This window comes from Neoarius graeffei, chromosome 15 (genome assembly GCF_027579695.1).
Source record: "Neoarius graeffei isolate fNeoGra1 chromosome 15, fNeoGra1.pri, whole genome shotgun sequence".
Lineage (NCBI taxonomy): Eukaryota > Metazoa > Chordata > Actinopteri > Siluriformes > Ariidae > Neoarius > Neoarius graeffei.
This window is the reverse complement of record NC_083583.1, coordinates 2,125,918-2,141,709: the sequence shown is the minus strand read 5'-3', so window position 1 is coordinate 2,141,709 and position 15,792 is coordinate 2,125,918. Positions and strand designations below refer to the sequence as shown.

General features: G+C 43.4%; 1 protein-coding gene across 4 annotated transcripts in view; it reads left to right on the top strand.

Moving 5' to 3' along the window:
* Window positions 1-11,723, top strand: part of scube2 (signal peptide, CUB domain, EGF-like 2) — an 80,123-nt gene extending 68,400 nt beyond the window's left edge. For all 4 annotated transcript variants that reach the window (XM_060940729.1, XM_060940727.1, XM_060940728.1 and 1 more), the window contains exons 20-23: window positions 7,097-7,294; window positions 7,398-7,550; window positions 7,643-7,722; window positions 10,806-11,723. In XM_060940729.1, coding sequence (XP_060796712.1) covers window positions 7,097-7,294; window positions 7,398-7,550; window positions 7,643-7,722; window positions 10,806-10,952 — 578 coding nt within the window. In that variant the 3' untranslated portion in view covers window positions 10,953-11,723. The remainder of the gene's footprint in view (window positions 1-7,096; window positions 7,295-7,397; window positions 7,551-7,642; window positions 7,723-10,805) is intronic.
* The last annotated feature ends 4,069 nt before the right edge of the window (window positions 11,724-15,792 follow it).

The window sequence follows — 15,792 nt, the reverse complement described above, 5'->3', positions numbered from 1 at the left end:
CACAAGATCCTGACATGGGGATGAATCACCTGGGATGAACAGCAGTTCAGTTTTGCTTGGATTAAGGTTCAGCTGATGAGCTGCCATCCATGAGGAGATGTCTGCCAGACTTACTGAGATCTGAGTGGGAACATTAGTGTTTGAGGGAAGGAAAGAGGGGATAAGTTTAGTGTCATCTGCATCGCAGTGGAGTAAGAACCCATGTAAGGATATTACCTCACCAAGAGATCGAATATAGAGTGAGAACAGATGAGGACCAAGAACCAAGCCTTGTGGGACACCAGTGGAGAGTCTGTGTGGAGCAGATGTGGATTCCTTCCACGTCATCTCATATGACCAAACTTCCATGTAGGAAGCAAACCATTGCCATGCTGTGCCACAAGTTTCAAGACCCATGAGAATGGACAAGAGAGTCTTATGGTTTGCTGTGTCAAATGCTGCTGTAAGGATGAGGAGGAGGACAGAGCAGAAGGAGCCGGTGGGTTAAGTAGTGAAGAAAAGATGTTGTGGAGCTTATGAGGATCTTGTGCAGAAATTTCCAGATTTTCCTTGTAGAAGGCAGCCTTAGCAGAAGGCATTTCAGACAAGAATTTGGACAGGAGAGCGTAGTAAGAGACAGATCTGTGTGGAGTTGTGATTTCTTTCTCACTGCTGTTCTTAATTCTCTCTGATTGCTGTACAACACATCTAATAGCTAAGGAACAGGGTAAGACATCTTCCTGGGTTTCGAAGACAGACAGGCACGGTTTTAAGGGGTGGCAAAAGGTGGCAGTTGCCACTGTAAAAATATGTCTTGCCACCCCAGTTGCCCCCCTATTTTAAAAAGAATTATTTATTAAAACACATTTTTTAAATTCAATTATCTATCTACAGAGATACTAAGCCCTCATCCCTCATCAAGTTTTCAAGGAATATGAGGGATATTATTATTGGGTAGGTTTTTGGAATTGGGCTATGAACCAGAGTTAGGATGTTATGCTGGTATTTAATTGCTAAGAATTATTACCAGTTGCTAGGACGTTAATTAAGAGATTAATATTAAAACACACAAACATTAATCACACCTAATAAAACATAAATAAATTATCGCTACCGCTTGGGCTTCAAATGAACCATGTCGGGCTTCAAATCATTCAGGCCGAGCCTCAAATAACTATAACGCCCACAAAAACCATATTATTGTTATATTAATGAGTTCAACAGCCAATTTAGCCATGTGTGTTAATTTCTGTTACCAGAATTCTTATCCCCAAATATATGAACTATACACCAATATAGAATCAGCACTCATCAAAATTTCTTTTGCTCTGTATGCATTCTTTTGAGGAAATATTTGTTTGATTATTCAAGTATGTGATTAATATAAAAAAAAAATCAAACATCATTATGATTTCACAATAACGGGCCCATCAGTAAGCATGATAAGCACAAATATATCTTACAGGCCGCGTGAAGTAGACGTGGTTACCCAGACCACAAGCCTTAACTTAAGCACAATAATGGATGTGGCATGGGCGATAATTCGCGTATTTGTACGTTTGACAACATTTTATAAGTGTCTATTCCAGTTAAACATCAATAAAATTTATTAATTCTATCTTATTTCAGCAAAACGTTATACAAACCAATGTCACAGTGAGTATTGTTTTGGCTGGGAACGACCCAGAAGTGGAGGACTGATCACAGCGCCACCTGCTGAATACAGCTAAAATGTTGGGATAGTAGAACCGTGCCATTACTAGCAGGTCAGCCTAGCTCGCATTTTCGCCTGTGTGCTATTCAGTTTAGTGATGTACTTAATTTGTTTCTTTTAGTTTTACGGAAATCGAGGATGAACACATCTGTATAAGTTTGAAGTCTTCAGTAAAGATCCACAATCTAAACCGTTCGCTATCTGTCTATTTTTTGATACATGGCTAGGGCAGAATAGTTCCATTCATTGCTTGGGAATATACTTTCAGAAAAGATGGTTTAGATGGTTGAATTCGTTTTCCTTGATGGTACAATAGCTCAATACATATTTGACAAGATGACTTGATTGTGAGTCTTTCTTGAGCATAAGTAAAAATGATTTCTAAGATTTGCATAAACTGTTGCATCGACAACCTATGCCCCCCTCCTGGAACCTATGCCCCTCCTTTGCCACCCTAAGGAAAAATCTCTGGAGCCGCCACTGAAGACAGGGCAGAGAAGATCCATGGATGAGGAAAGTGAGAAGAGGTGATTGTGGCGAACTCCAATAGTTGGGAAGAAAAGCAGTTAGGGTCTGGAAGGGATGATGGGGTGCAGGAAGCTGCAGATGAAGGGGAGATAGAGTGGAGAGAAGTGGCAAAGTTAGTGGGAGAGAAACAATGATAGCTGGTTTCAGGCAGGTGATTGGTGAAGGTGAAGGATACCAAGTGATGATTGGAGATGTGGAGTGGGCTAGCATTGATGTCTGTAGCTGGGGAGGGGCAGTTGAAGACCAGGTCCAGGGCATTTCCTCCATTGTGTGTGGCAGGGCAGCTGTTGGGAGTAGGAATGCAGAAAAGGGAGAAGGCAAGAAGACACAACAGAAAAACGTTCAGCCTATCATCTGGAGATAATGAGTTCAAATCCCTTACAGTTTGCATACAGACAGAACCAGTCCACTGATGATGCTGTTAACACTGCCATCCATACAGCCCTCACTCACTTAGAGAACAAGGACACATATGTTAGAATGCTATTCTCATAGACTACAGCTCGGCATTTAACTCAGTCATACCACACAGACTGTCTGAAAAGCTCTGCACCCTTGGAGTGTCACCTTCCCTCTGCAACTGGGTGCTGAACTTTCTGTCAAACAGACTCCAGTCAGTCAGAGTAGGAAACCGGACATCAGGCATCAGAACTGTGAACACAGGGACCCCCCAGGGTTGCGTACTGAGCCCTCTGCTGTACACCCTCTTCACCTATAACTGTGTGGCCTCTGAGTCCAACACCAGCATTATAAAGTTTGCAGATGACACCACAGTCATTGAACTGATCACCGATGGAGAGGAGACAGCATATAGGAGAGAGGTGGCAGGACTGGTGGCCTGGTGCCAGGAAAATAATCTCTCCTTAAATACAGATAAGACCAAGGAGATGATTATTGATCCTAGGAGGAGGAGGAGGAGGGAGCGGCACGCCCCAATATGCATTGGAGAGACAGAGGTGGAAAGGGTAAGAACTTTTAAGTTCCTCGGCACTCACATCAGTGAGGACCTCACCTGGTCTCACAACACTCAGCAGCTTCTGAAGAAGTCACAGCAGAGACTGTATTTCTTGAGAAGGCTGAGGAAGCTTGGCATGCCAAACAAAATCCTCAGCAACTTCTACAGATGTGCAGTCGAGAGTGTCCTCACCAGTTCCATCACAGTGTGGTATGGAAACTGCACTGCTCAGGACAGGAAGGCTCTCCAGCGGGTGATAAAGACTGCCCAGTCCATCTCTGGAACAGCCTTCCCATCACTACAGGGCATTTACAACACCAGGGTCATCAGGAGGGCTCATAACATTATTAAGGACAACACACATCCACAACACAGTCTCTTTACACTCCTGTCATCAGGGAGACGCTACCGGAGTGTCAAATCAAGGACTAAAAGACTCACAAACAGTTTCTATCCACAGGCTATCAGGCTCCTGAACAATACAACACGCTAAATACTGCACTTCCCATTCTCCAGCATCCCCACTGCAGCTACCTGTTTACACAAAGCACAGAGTCACTTTACAAATTAACTCAGGTTTTTTTGGCACTTCTTTTACCCATTTAGTTTTACTACTTTTATTACTTTAGTTTTAGTTTATACTTCAGTTTTTAGTTTCTTTAGTTTTTATTTAGTTTTACTACATTTACTACTTTTATTACTTGTATTACTTTTATTCCCTTTCTGGGCATCTTTTTGTCATGTGTTTGTGAGTGTATGTGTTACTGTTGTGTGTAAGGAGAGCAGCAAAGTAAGAATTTTGTTGCATTGTCTGAACCTCCATGTTTTTACTATGCACATGACAATAAACTTCTTGATGCCACAGCCATTCGTGGCCGGGAGCCTAAGAGAGCAAAAGTGGCCCGGGCTCTCAGGGAGGGAGGAGTGGCATTCTGTCTCTCTTTCCTGTCATTTACAGTAATGCTAGCCAATCACGGGTGTCTGTGAGCTTATGCATATGGAAGTGGGTAGATAGCACTTTCCTCTAAATGTGTTATGCCGCCCCCTAATGTTGCATGGGCAGCAGTTTGAAAAGATGCCAACTGGTGTCACATGCCTCAGAGGAAGCTGTGATGATCCTCACCCTTCTTGGTTGGTAGCTGTCATGTGATAGGGGAGACTTGTCTGGTGGTTGGGGATTGGCCATGACTAAAAAATATGGAGAACACTGGGGAAAAATCAAAAGGAACCCCCCCCAGAAAATGGGGTGCAGTCTGTGTTCCAGTTTATCCCAAAGGTGTTCATTGGGGTTGAGTTCAGTCAGGGCTGTGTGCAGGACACTCAAGTTCTTCACACCAACCTTCACACACCACGTCTTCATGGAGCTCACTTTGTGCACAGGAACATCGTCATGCTGGAACAGGTTTGGACTCTTAGTTTCAATGAAGGAAACTGTAATGTGAGATCCGCCCTGAGTATCTCAAGTCTCTGGATGTTGTGGGGCTGTCTTGGTTGACACGCCTCTGCAACATCGCGTGGCGGTTGGGGACAGTGCCTCTGGAGTGGCAGACTGGGGTGGTGGTCCCTCTTTTTAAGAAAGGGGACTGGAGAGTGTGCTCCAATTATAGGGGAATCACACTTCTCAGCCTCCTGGGGAAAGTTTACTCCAGGGTACTGGAGAGGAGAATTCGACCAATAGTTGAACCTCGGATCCAGGAGGAACAATGCTGTTTTCGTCCTGGTCGCAGAACACTGGACCAGCTCTATACCCTTCATAGGGTGCTCGAGGGTTCATGGGAGTTTGCCCAACCAGTCCACATGTGCTTTGTGGATCTGGAGAAGGCATTCGACCGTGTCCCCTGTGGTATTCTGTGGGGGGTGCTTCAGGAGTATGGGGTTCGGGGCTCTTTGCTAAGGGCTGTCCGGTCCCTGTACGAACAGAGCAGGAGTCTGGTTCGCATTGCCGGCAGTAAGTCAGACCTGTTCCCAGTGCATGTTGGACTCCTGCAGGGCTGCCCTTTGTCACCGGTTCTGTTCATAATTTTTATGGACAGAATTTCTAGGCGCAGCCAGGGGCCGGAAGGAATCCTGTTTGGGAACCACAGGATTTCATCTCTGCTTTTTGCGGATGATGTTGTCCTGTTGGCTTCTTCAAACCAGGACCTCCAGCATGCACTGGGGCGGTTTGCAGTCGAGTGTGAAGCGGCTGGGATGAGAATCAGCACCTCCAAGTCCGAGGCCATGGTTCTCGACCGGAAAAGGGTGGCTTGCCCTTTCCAGGTTGGTGGAGAAGTCCTGCCTCAAGTGGAAGAGTTTAAGTATCTCGGGATCTTGTTCACGAGTGAGGGAAGGATGGAGCGTGAGATTGACAGGCGGATCGGTGCAGCCTCCGCAGTGATGCAGTCGCTTTACCGGTCCGTCGTGGTGAAGAAGGAGCGGAGCCAAAAGGCGAAGCTCTCAATTTACCGGTCGATCTATGTTCTGACTCTCACCTATGGTCATGAGCTTTGGGTAATGACCGAAAGAACAAGATCGCAGATACAAGCGGCCGAAATGAGTTTCCTTCGCAGGGTGGCTGGGTGCTCCCTTAGAGATAGGGTGAGAAGCACAGTCACTCGGGAGGAACTCGGAGTAGAGCCGCTGCTCCTCCACATCGAGAGGAACCAGCTGAGGTGGCTCAGGCATCTTTTTCGGATGCCTCCTGGACGCCTCCCTGGGGAGGTGTTCCAGGCATGTCCCCCCGGGAGGAGGCCCCGGGGAAGACCCAGGACACGCTGGAGGGACTATGTCTCTCGGCTGGCCTGGGAACGCCTCGGTGTTCTTCCCGAGGAACTGACCGAGGTGTCTGGGGAGAGGGAAGTTTGGGCTTCCATGCTTAGACTGCTGCCTCCGCGACCCGTTCCCGGATAAAGCGGAAGAAGACGAGACGAGACGAGAAACTGTAATGCTATAGAATACCGTCAGCTGTCCATCGCTAGTGATGATGATTGTTTCATTAGGATGCACAGAAATGCAGATGGGCCGTGAGGCCCACGCTAGAGCGACAAAGTCGCCTGCAACTATGGCACAAATGGTCCAGCCGAGCCGCCACGGAATGTCTGGCCTCATGAGCTCTCGCATACTATTCTCCTCTCCTAACGAAGCACCTTGCATAATAAGGTAAGACAAATGATGTCGTGCCCCCATCGTGTTGTCTCTCTGGACCTCCAGACCTGATGCCAAGTGGTGCACAAAAGTGCCACAGACCTGACGGGTATGGAAGTTGCCCTGCAGTGACAACTGACTTGCTGAGTGATGCCATCCATTGGCCATTTGAGTGGCTCTTCCATACACCATCTGGTGGTGTGCCATTGACCCTGTTGGGTTCATCTGCCACATTGCACCAAAAAAATCCCGCCTTGCTGCTAGCGCCTTATTGGTTATGTACTATTTAACCCATAGCTGGCACCCATGCAGGTGCTACCACTTCGGGTCAGAGTGGACCTGGGAGCAGCGGTAGTTAAGGTGTAACTCCACTTTCCCCAATATAATCCCCTCCAGGACCTGAGACTCACCACCGGTTGCAGTTTAAAGTTATACTCAGGGCTAAAGAAGGACTAAATGCTACAGAATACAGAGACGTTCTGTACAATTCTGTGCTTCTGACTCTGTGGTAACAGTTTTGTGAATAAACACATAGGTGTGATGGTCAGGGGTGCACATACTTTTGACCATTTAGTGTAATATAAATCCTGATCTACTTTTCTTTTCAGTAAATTCCAGCTACTTCACTGACTCTCACTTCAGTACCTTTGTATATCTTATAGTGTCGCTATCTGGGAGTAGATTTCAGTCAGAAACAGGAAAAATGCATCATCCTGATGGGTTGATCCTGTTCCTCATCCCAGCAGCTGGTAGATAATAAAATGTTGCCTCAGCAGTAATGTTCCTCTGTTCCTCAGACAGGCGCTGTGGAGGAGAACTGGGTGAATACACGGGATTTATCGAGTCACCCAACTACCCTGGCGATTATCCGGCTAACGTGGAGTGCACATGGATCATCATTCCTCCACCCAAGCGCAGGATCCTCATCGTCGTCCCGGAGATTTTCCTCCCCATGGAGGATGAGTGCGGAGATTACTTAGTCATGCGCAAGAGCTGTGAGCAAAACATGGAATTTATTTTCAAAGAAAGATAGAACCTTCGCTAGAACCCTCAGGAAGTGTGTGTGTGAGGAGAACCTTTTGTTTTCTGCCCCATCAGCTCTGCCAAACTCAGTGACAACATATGAGACGTGTCAAACGTACGAGCGTCCGATCGCCTTCACCTCCCGCTCAAAGAGGCTGTGGATCCAGTTCAGGTCGAATGAGGGGAACAGTAGGAAAGGCTTCCAGGTTCCCTACGTAACTTACGATGGTGAGGAGACATGGAACCGTCTTATAGATGTTCTACAGCTCTGACGCTGGCATGTGCTCTTCTTCTGAACATCTTTGCTCTTCTGGTTTCAGAGGACTACCAGGAGCTAATCGAGGACATCGTCAGGGATGGGAGACTGTACGCCTCTGAAAATCACCAGGAGATTTTAAAGGTAGGACGATGGGAAAGGTTTATGAGGCATGTTTATGATTACTGATCATAATGTTCAAACAATTTCTACCAGCAACTTCATGTGAACAAAGAGGTCACACTGCCACCATGTGGACATCAGGCGAATTACAAAACAGTTCATTTCATTTGAACTGAGTGCAAAAGTTTGTAACCCCCCATAGATTTTAAATGGAGGCTTAATAAAATATAACACTGTTTTGCAATTTATCTATAGAATAAAATTTTAGAAATAAAATGCAACAGAAGAATTAACAAAACACAAGGTAAAATCAACAGATAGATATTGACAATTAATTTTTTTTTTTTTGCTTTTATCATTTTTACTTGCACACTTGTTTGTATAAATTCTATTTATTAGGGCCCGAACACCGTTCGGTGCGAAATCCTATTGTTTTTCGAAGGATTATTATTATTATTATTATTATTATTATGCCGCGTTTGGCCTTATTTGAGGCATTTCCCATGCACCAAAACTCATGAAATTTGATACACACATCAGTCATTGTCATCACTACTCAGCCACAGACTTTTGGCCCCGGGCGTGGCCCAGGGACTTCATAGCGCCCCTTTTTCCATTTCCCATTGAAATGAATGAGTAGAACTTTGGAATGATGATGTCATAAGGCCATTTGGAGTGAAATTACACATGGTCATTTTTAGCGTGCTCCTCCAGACGGTTCATCAGATTCATGTCAAACTTGGCAAACATGATGCCAAGATATTGCTGAAGCTGAATTACTAAGGGATTTTTGATATGTAGTAATATGTTGAAATACTATAACATATAATATGCCAAGATATTGCTGAATGTTGAACTTGATATCTTGTAATATGATTCTGATTCTGATTCTGTTACTCTTTAGCCGTTATGGGCCTGTCGTACAGCACCACCAACTGGCCAAGAAAAGAATAGGGTTTTGAATGTGTTTTGACACATGATGAATTTTAACATGCTCCTCCTCGACGGTTCATGAGATTCATGTGAAATTTGTTATATGTGATGCCAAGATGTCGCTGATATTAAATTGCGAAGGGATATTTGATATCTTGTAATATGTTGAAATGGCCTAATGATTTTAATATCTTTCCACATAAACAGGAAGTGTGTCAGAAAGCCACAGTGCATTGACTGTATGGTCGGACACTTCTTACTTCAATAGATATTATGATTATTATGATAACCTGACGCCTAATGGGCCTGCCTGTTATAGCGCCACCACCTGGCCAAGCAGGAAATGTGCCAGAAATTGGCAATGCCTTAACTGATTGATCTGACACTTTACAAAATATTGTGTATTATGACTATGATGATATTCACATGTGTAATTCAGATGCCTAGCACAGCACCACCATCTGGCCAAGCAGGAAAAATGTTCAATTCATTGATGGATTGATCTGAAACTTTACAAAATATTGGATATCGTGAGTCTGATGATATAACATACAATTCTGTGCACACTCATACACACAGTCATATGCATATTTATGCATGCACACATACACTCTCTCACAAGTATGCACTCACATGCACACGCAACATCTATGAGCACACACTTTCACACACACACACTTTCTCTCTCTCTCTCTCTCTCTCCCTCCCTCCCTCCCTCTGACACACACACACACACACACACACACACACACACACACACACACACACACACACAATAATAGCAGAGCTCCAGTGGAGCACCATATCTAAGAAAAAACGGTAAACCCATCGAGTTGATTTTTTTTGTGGTTTGTCTGTGTCCGTGTACCACCAGTCATACACACCGCCTAGTGGTCAGTGTTAGTAATTACCAGTCATACACACCGCCTAGTGGCCAGTGTTAGTAATTACCAGTCATACACACCACCTAGGAGTTTGCATGTTCTCCCCGTGTCCGCGTGGGTTTCCTCCGGGTGCTCCGGTTTCCCCCACAGTCCAAAGACATGCAGGTTAGGTTAACTGGTGACTCTAAATTGAGCGTAGGTGTGAATGTGAGTGTGAATGGTTGTCTGTGTCTATGTGTCAGCCCTGTGATGACCTGGCGACTTGTCCAGGGTGTACCCCGCCTTTCGCCCGTAGTCAGCTGGGATAGGCTCCAGCTTGCCTGCGACCCTGTAGAACAGGATAAAGCGGCTAGAGATAATGAGATGAGATGAGATGAGACACACTGCCTAGTGGCCAGTGTTAGTAATTACCAGTCATACACACCGCCTAGTGGCCAGTGTTAGTAATTACCAGTCACACACACTGCCTAGTGGCCAGTGTTAGTAATTACCAGTCACACACACCGCCTAGTGGCCAGTGTTAGTAATTACCAGTCATACACATCGCCTAGTGGCCAGTGTTAGTAATTACCAGTCATACACACCACCTAGGAGTTTGCATGTTCTCCCTGTGTCCGCGTGGGTTTCCTCCGGGTGCTCCGGTTTCCCCCACAGTCCAAAGACATGCAGGTTAGGTTAACTGGTGACTCTAAATTGAGCGTAGGTGTGAATGTGAGTGTGAATGGTTGTCTGTGTCTATGTGTCAGCCCTGTGATGACCTGGCGACTTGTCCAGGGTGTGCCCCGCCTTTCGCCCGTGGTCAGCTGGGATAGGATCCAGCTTGCCTGCAACCCTGTAGAACAGGATAAAGCGACTAGAGATAATGAGATGAGAGTCACACCGCCACCTTATGGACATCATATGAAATACAGGCTTGAGTGCAAAAGTTTGCACTCTAGGATTTTAATGGAAAAAAAATTAATGTACCTTTTATTTTACAATTTATCTGCATTTTTTTAAATCTATAAAAAATTAAAATGAAATGCAACAAAATGGTTGAAAAAGACAAGAAGCAAAGTCACCAGAAATATAGCCTGAACAGAATCCTTAACATGTTTTTTTTTCTTAACAGTATTTTACCATTTTTACTTTTTTTCTATTTTTACAGACACACTTATTGGTATAAATTTAATTTCTTTTTCACTTTAATCTTATCCTAAGGAAATGCAAATTTCAAACTCACCTACATTTTTGTTTGCACAAGAAAAAATATTATTAATTAATTAATGTAAAAACTTTACTCCACAGGACAAGAAGCTCATGAAGTGTCTGTTTGACGTTCTCGCTCATCCGCAGAACTTCTTCAACTACACTGCTCAGGAGTCGAGGGAAATGTTCCCCAAATCCTTCATCCGGTTTCTGCGTTCCAAAGTTCTGCGATTTTTACGTCCTTAGAAATAATCAGCAAAAGATTTTCTGCGGATTTAAGGAAGGTGGCACTCAAATCAAATTATAACCCTAGATAAAATAAATATCCAAAACACCCAAAATCCCAGCTGTTTGAGGACTTTGTGTGTGAACGAAGACGAGAACGAAGCTTCATGATGTCTGAAGAAGAGCAACCGGCGTCAAAGAAAAAGTTGCTTTGAAAGAATAAATAACCGCTGCTTTCATAAGCTCAGGAGCTAAACCTCTTAAATCAGAGTGATGAGCTCGAAACACAAAATCTATTGCTTTTTCTTTCTTTACATTCACAGTTCATAATAAAACCATTTAGGAACATTTTAAATCCATACTCATGCTGGTGTGGAGAAATAATGAATCATTCCTGTTGTAATTATGGTACATATCATTTTATTTTTGTTCTTCAAAGCACTCCTCAGGACATACTGGCAGGAAAAGCAATTAAATCTGTTGTATATTATGTACAAAACTATTAGATTCAGTTAAACTCTCATGATATTGTATTTTTTTATGCTTCCTCGATAACTACATCCCTCATGTGTGCTTCATTTGCCTGCTGTAATAAATATAAAGTCTGCACATTTTATTTGCTCCAGATTGCTCAGTGACGTGTCTCTTGGACATTAGTACAGTGATGCTGAATTCATTTCATATTTCATTTTGGTGCAGGACTCAGAGAGACGATGTACTCAAATGTTATACAGAATAAATTAATGTCTATATTTTTATGTTTGTATATCTAACATGTAAATAAAAAAAGAAAAGAACTCAGAATGTGGTGTGTTTTCACATTCAGGAAAAAAAAAATCACATTCACGCTCAAGTTTTATTTGTGCTAAACACAGCGGACTACCACTCCAAGATGACCAGTCTCCTCAGCGACACTACCACCTATGAAACCTTGAGGCGGGACCCCACAAGTTGTTACAAAAAGAAAGTTGTTAGCTGCCTGCAACAACTAGAAAAGGACCAAGCCATCAACCGATCTCTGTACTCCAGATTGTAGCCTGGGGAAGCCATTCCTCATATACGGACTCCCCAAGATCCACAAGGAAGGAGCTCCACTCAGACCTATCATCAGCAGTATAAACTCTGTTACTTACAACATTGCCAAACACCTGGCCACCATCCTGGCTCCTCTCGTTGGGAATACGCCACTGTTAGGATTTAAAGCCATGATTTAAGTTAGTTTTATAGCTACATGTGATTCAGGATTGTTAAATTTAACCAGTCTCTTCAGTGTTGAATTTGAAATTGAAATAATTGAATGTTAGATTTAAAGCTGCATTAAGTGATTTAAGTTAGTTTTATAGTTTTAGAATGCAGAATGTAATTTATGATTGGTAAGACTTTATGATTTTAATATTTTAGAGCTTTTTAAGATCCTTTATTATTTTAGACTATTACATGTACTATAACAATGATTTTAAACTATTCCTGTGTAACTTGATCTTCATCCAGTGGACACTTGCTAGACTAAACATAGTGTCTTTGTTTAAAATTGTTGTAAAAAACATCTCGTGCTTTGACGTGCATTAATGCTGAGTTGTTAAAAAACATCCGTTGATATGAAATATTTTACTTATGATTGATCCAAGGGATATTTTGCTTATGATTGATTCAAGGTTTTACTCACACACATACATATTGATGGAATTAAGATGTGATTTGCTGACTTAGCACAAGATATCAATACATTCACACATTCACATATGCACACACATAACACACACACATCCTACACACACACACATTCATGCACACACACATACACGCGCGCACACACACACATTCACACACACACACACACACCCCTCTCACGCACACACACATTCACACATCACACACACATCTGCGCACACACACATATTCGACAGACACAAGACACAACACAGCCTTTAGAAAGATAAACAGCTTTTTGGGATGTTATAAAAGGTTGTTTGGAATATTTCATCTTTGGTGAAAAAGCTGTGAATAAACAGCCAATCTCTGGTTTTCTGGTCTGTTTTTTTTTTTGCGGTGTGTTTTCGCCCCAGAATTCTGCAGGTGGCATGAGGGCATTGGTCTCGAGAAGCCGTTCCAGCTGGGGGAACCTTTACAATTTGGTGGCCCGTACGGGGATACTTCCAATCAGGTAAGGGGTCTCTTTTAATTGATTAGTTGGGGGGGACTTCCGCCTGGTTGGTGGTATCAGAAAAACCCAGTATATTTGTTTATCCTCATGTAGAGGCACAGGAAGATTGTTTGGTTATCCTCGTAACTGGTTTTACGGGAAGATTTTTTGGTTATCCTCGTGTAGAGGCACGGGAAGATTGTTTATCCTCATGGAAGAGCCACGGGAAGATTGTTTATCCTCGTGAATGAGCTGTCACGGGAAGAGCGCGCTTTATGAGTTAAACCCATAATAATTAATCTCGAGACTGATTCCTTTGTGCAACCATTATGGGGGGTAATTGTGCTAAGGAGGCATTCAGACCCGATCCTGAAGAAACTCCACGGGATTGGATGAATCGATGTGATTTAGAATTCTACACTACTCCGTGGTTAGACAAATTAGCCGAATGGACAGAATCACAGCCTCAGTCTTTGATTTATCCTTGTGCCAGAACTTTTAAATCAAACTACCTCGCTTTGGCACATAAACAGATGTATGAAGGATTTGGCAACCCAGAATGGGATTATGATTATATGACCAAAGGCTATTTAGAATGGATTAAAATGAAATCAATATGGGATGATTTTCACGGAATTAAAGAAACTAAAGCGCAAAAGAAATCAGTACCATGCCCTAAGCCTGATGAGAAAGCAAAACCTGCTTTGTCTAGATCTACACATACAGCCTCTGCTCTCCCGCCGATGTACGGGAGATCAAAAAACGTTCCTGTAAACACACCTGCAAATACTTCATGTCCCGCTGATAGCATTCCTAGCGCGCCTGTATCTCTTGACACAGGTGCTAAACGTCATAAACCTAAAGCAGATAAGGAAAAACCCTCTGTAAGCTCAAACACACTGTTACAAAAAAACGAGACTAACGATTCCAATACAGACGATGACTCTGATGATGATAACGATGATAATGTGGGTTCCTCTCCACTGCCTCGCCCTGTGAATACAGCCTGTGTGTGGGCTCAGAGGGGAAGAGGATTTAAGATCACTCCGCCTTCGGCATCAGACCTAAAAGATATTATTAAGTTGTTGCCTTCGGTAGACAAACCACTTAACTTTGTAGACATGCTCTTAAAAATGTGTAGACCATAGGCGGTTTTAAATGGGGGCCAGGGGGGGCCAGTGCCCCTGTAAAATTGCTCCTGGCCCCTGTTGTGGCCCCTGTGCTGAACAGATAATAAGCTTTATTAATTTCGACGTGCGCTGGCTCGAAGATCGGAACTGACATGACGGAGTGTTCTACACGGACTCCTTAAAGCGCTACACGCACACTGTTACCTGCAGCAGAAAGACCCGCAGCAGCGCGAATTGTAAACTTCGGACGTGAGAGATAACAGCTGCAGCCCTGCAAGAACTAGGCTATTGCAAAGAGGTGAAGGTAAGGAAAATTATTCAATTTTGTAACATCAGTGTTTGCACATATCCGTGTTTTACTGTTGTTGTTCACTACAATAATAAATCCGTTTTATTGCGCTTTCTTAAAAGTGTGTTGCACAGCAATAAGTAGCCTAACTTAATATTTTTGGGAAATGGGTAAAATAACTGACAGTGTTTACCTTCTTGTAAAACTCGGATGGCCTTGTGATATGTAGAGGCTACATTCCTCTCCGTTTACTTTTTAGTATAGACCTACTGTAGGCTATCATCATGAAAAGGAGCAAGAAGGACATTATGTCCTTTTTTGCCCCTATTAGCAAAAAGCAACATAGAGAGAGTAAGGAAGATGAAGATTAAGAAAGAGGAGAGAGAGCCAGAGGTGGTGGTTGGAGAGGTGGAAAGTGAGGCATCTGAAAGGCAATCTGAGAGTGAGGATGAAGACATTCAGGATCAGATTGAGGGACAGAATGAGGGACAACCCAACGAGTCATTTGGACAACCAGATTCACCATGCATATCAAGTACAGCACCATCAGGTTTGTGATGTTGAACAAATGCATGTGTGTGAGCAGTGTTGGCCTACAATTCATATAGCCTACCCTGAAAGTGTGAAGTCTGAATAATAATTAATAAATATAAAATATAAATAATAGATATAATAATAAATTAATAAATGAATAATGATAAATAAATGTTGTTCTCAGTAGCACTCTCATATTTACTGTATTCATCTTTCTCCAGATATCAGCAAGTGCTTGGACAACACTCCAGTGCAGCCACATCTGAAGAAAAGGTTCATTGTATGCAAAAATAGAAATCTTATGCCGCTTTTCCACTACAAATGCGGCTGAGCCGTGCCGTGCTGAGTCGAGCTGAGTCGAGCTGAGTGGGGCTGTTGGAGTTGCATTTCGACTACAACTGCGCTGAACCGTGCTGGCTGGAAGTGGGTGGACACATTGGGTGGAGTTAGCGAAAGTGGGTGGACATCACGTGATGTCGTTAAGCAGCGCAAACAGTGACATCAGTGACAGTGGCGGAACAAGTCAGAGCCGGGCCGGGGGCGGGGCAAATGACCGGGCCCTTTATTAAAGCTTATCATAACATCATTTTAGGCTACAAAATGTCCGCAACTGCGGTGTTTACCAATTTCAACACTACCGGGTGCAACTATGTTATTTAGTACATCAAGTCCTTCAAACGAACATGTAACTCAGAAACAAAAAACATTAGGATACTGTACATGGCTCATAATAAAACATCAATAGCCTATACTGCGCACATTATT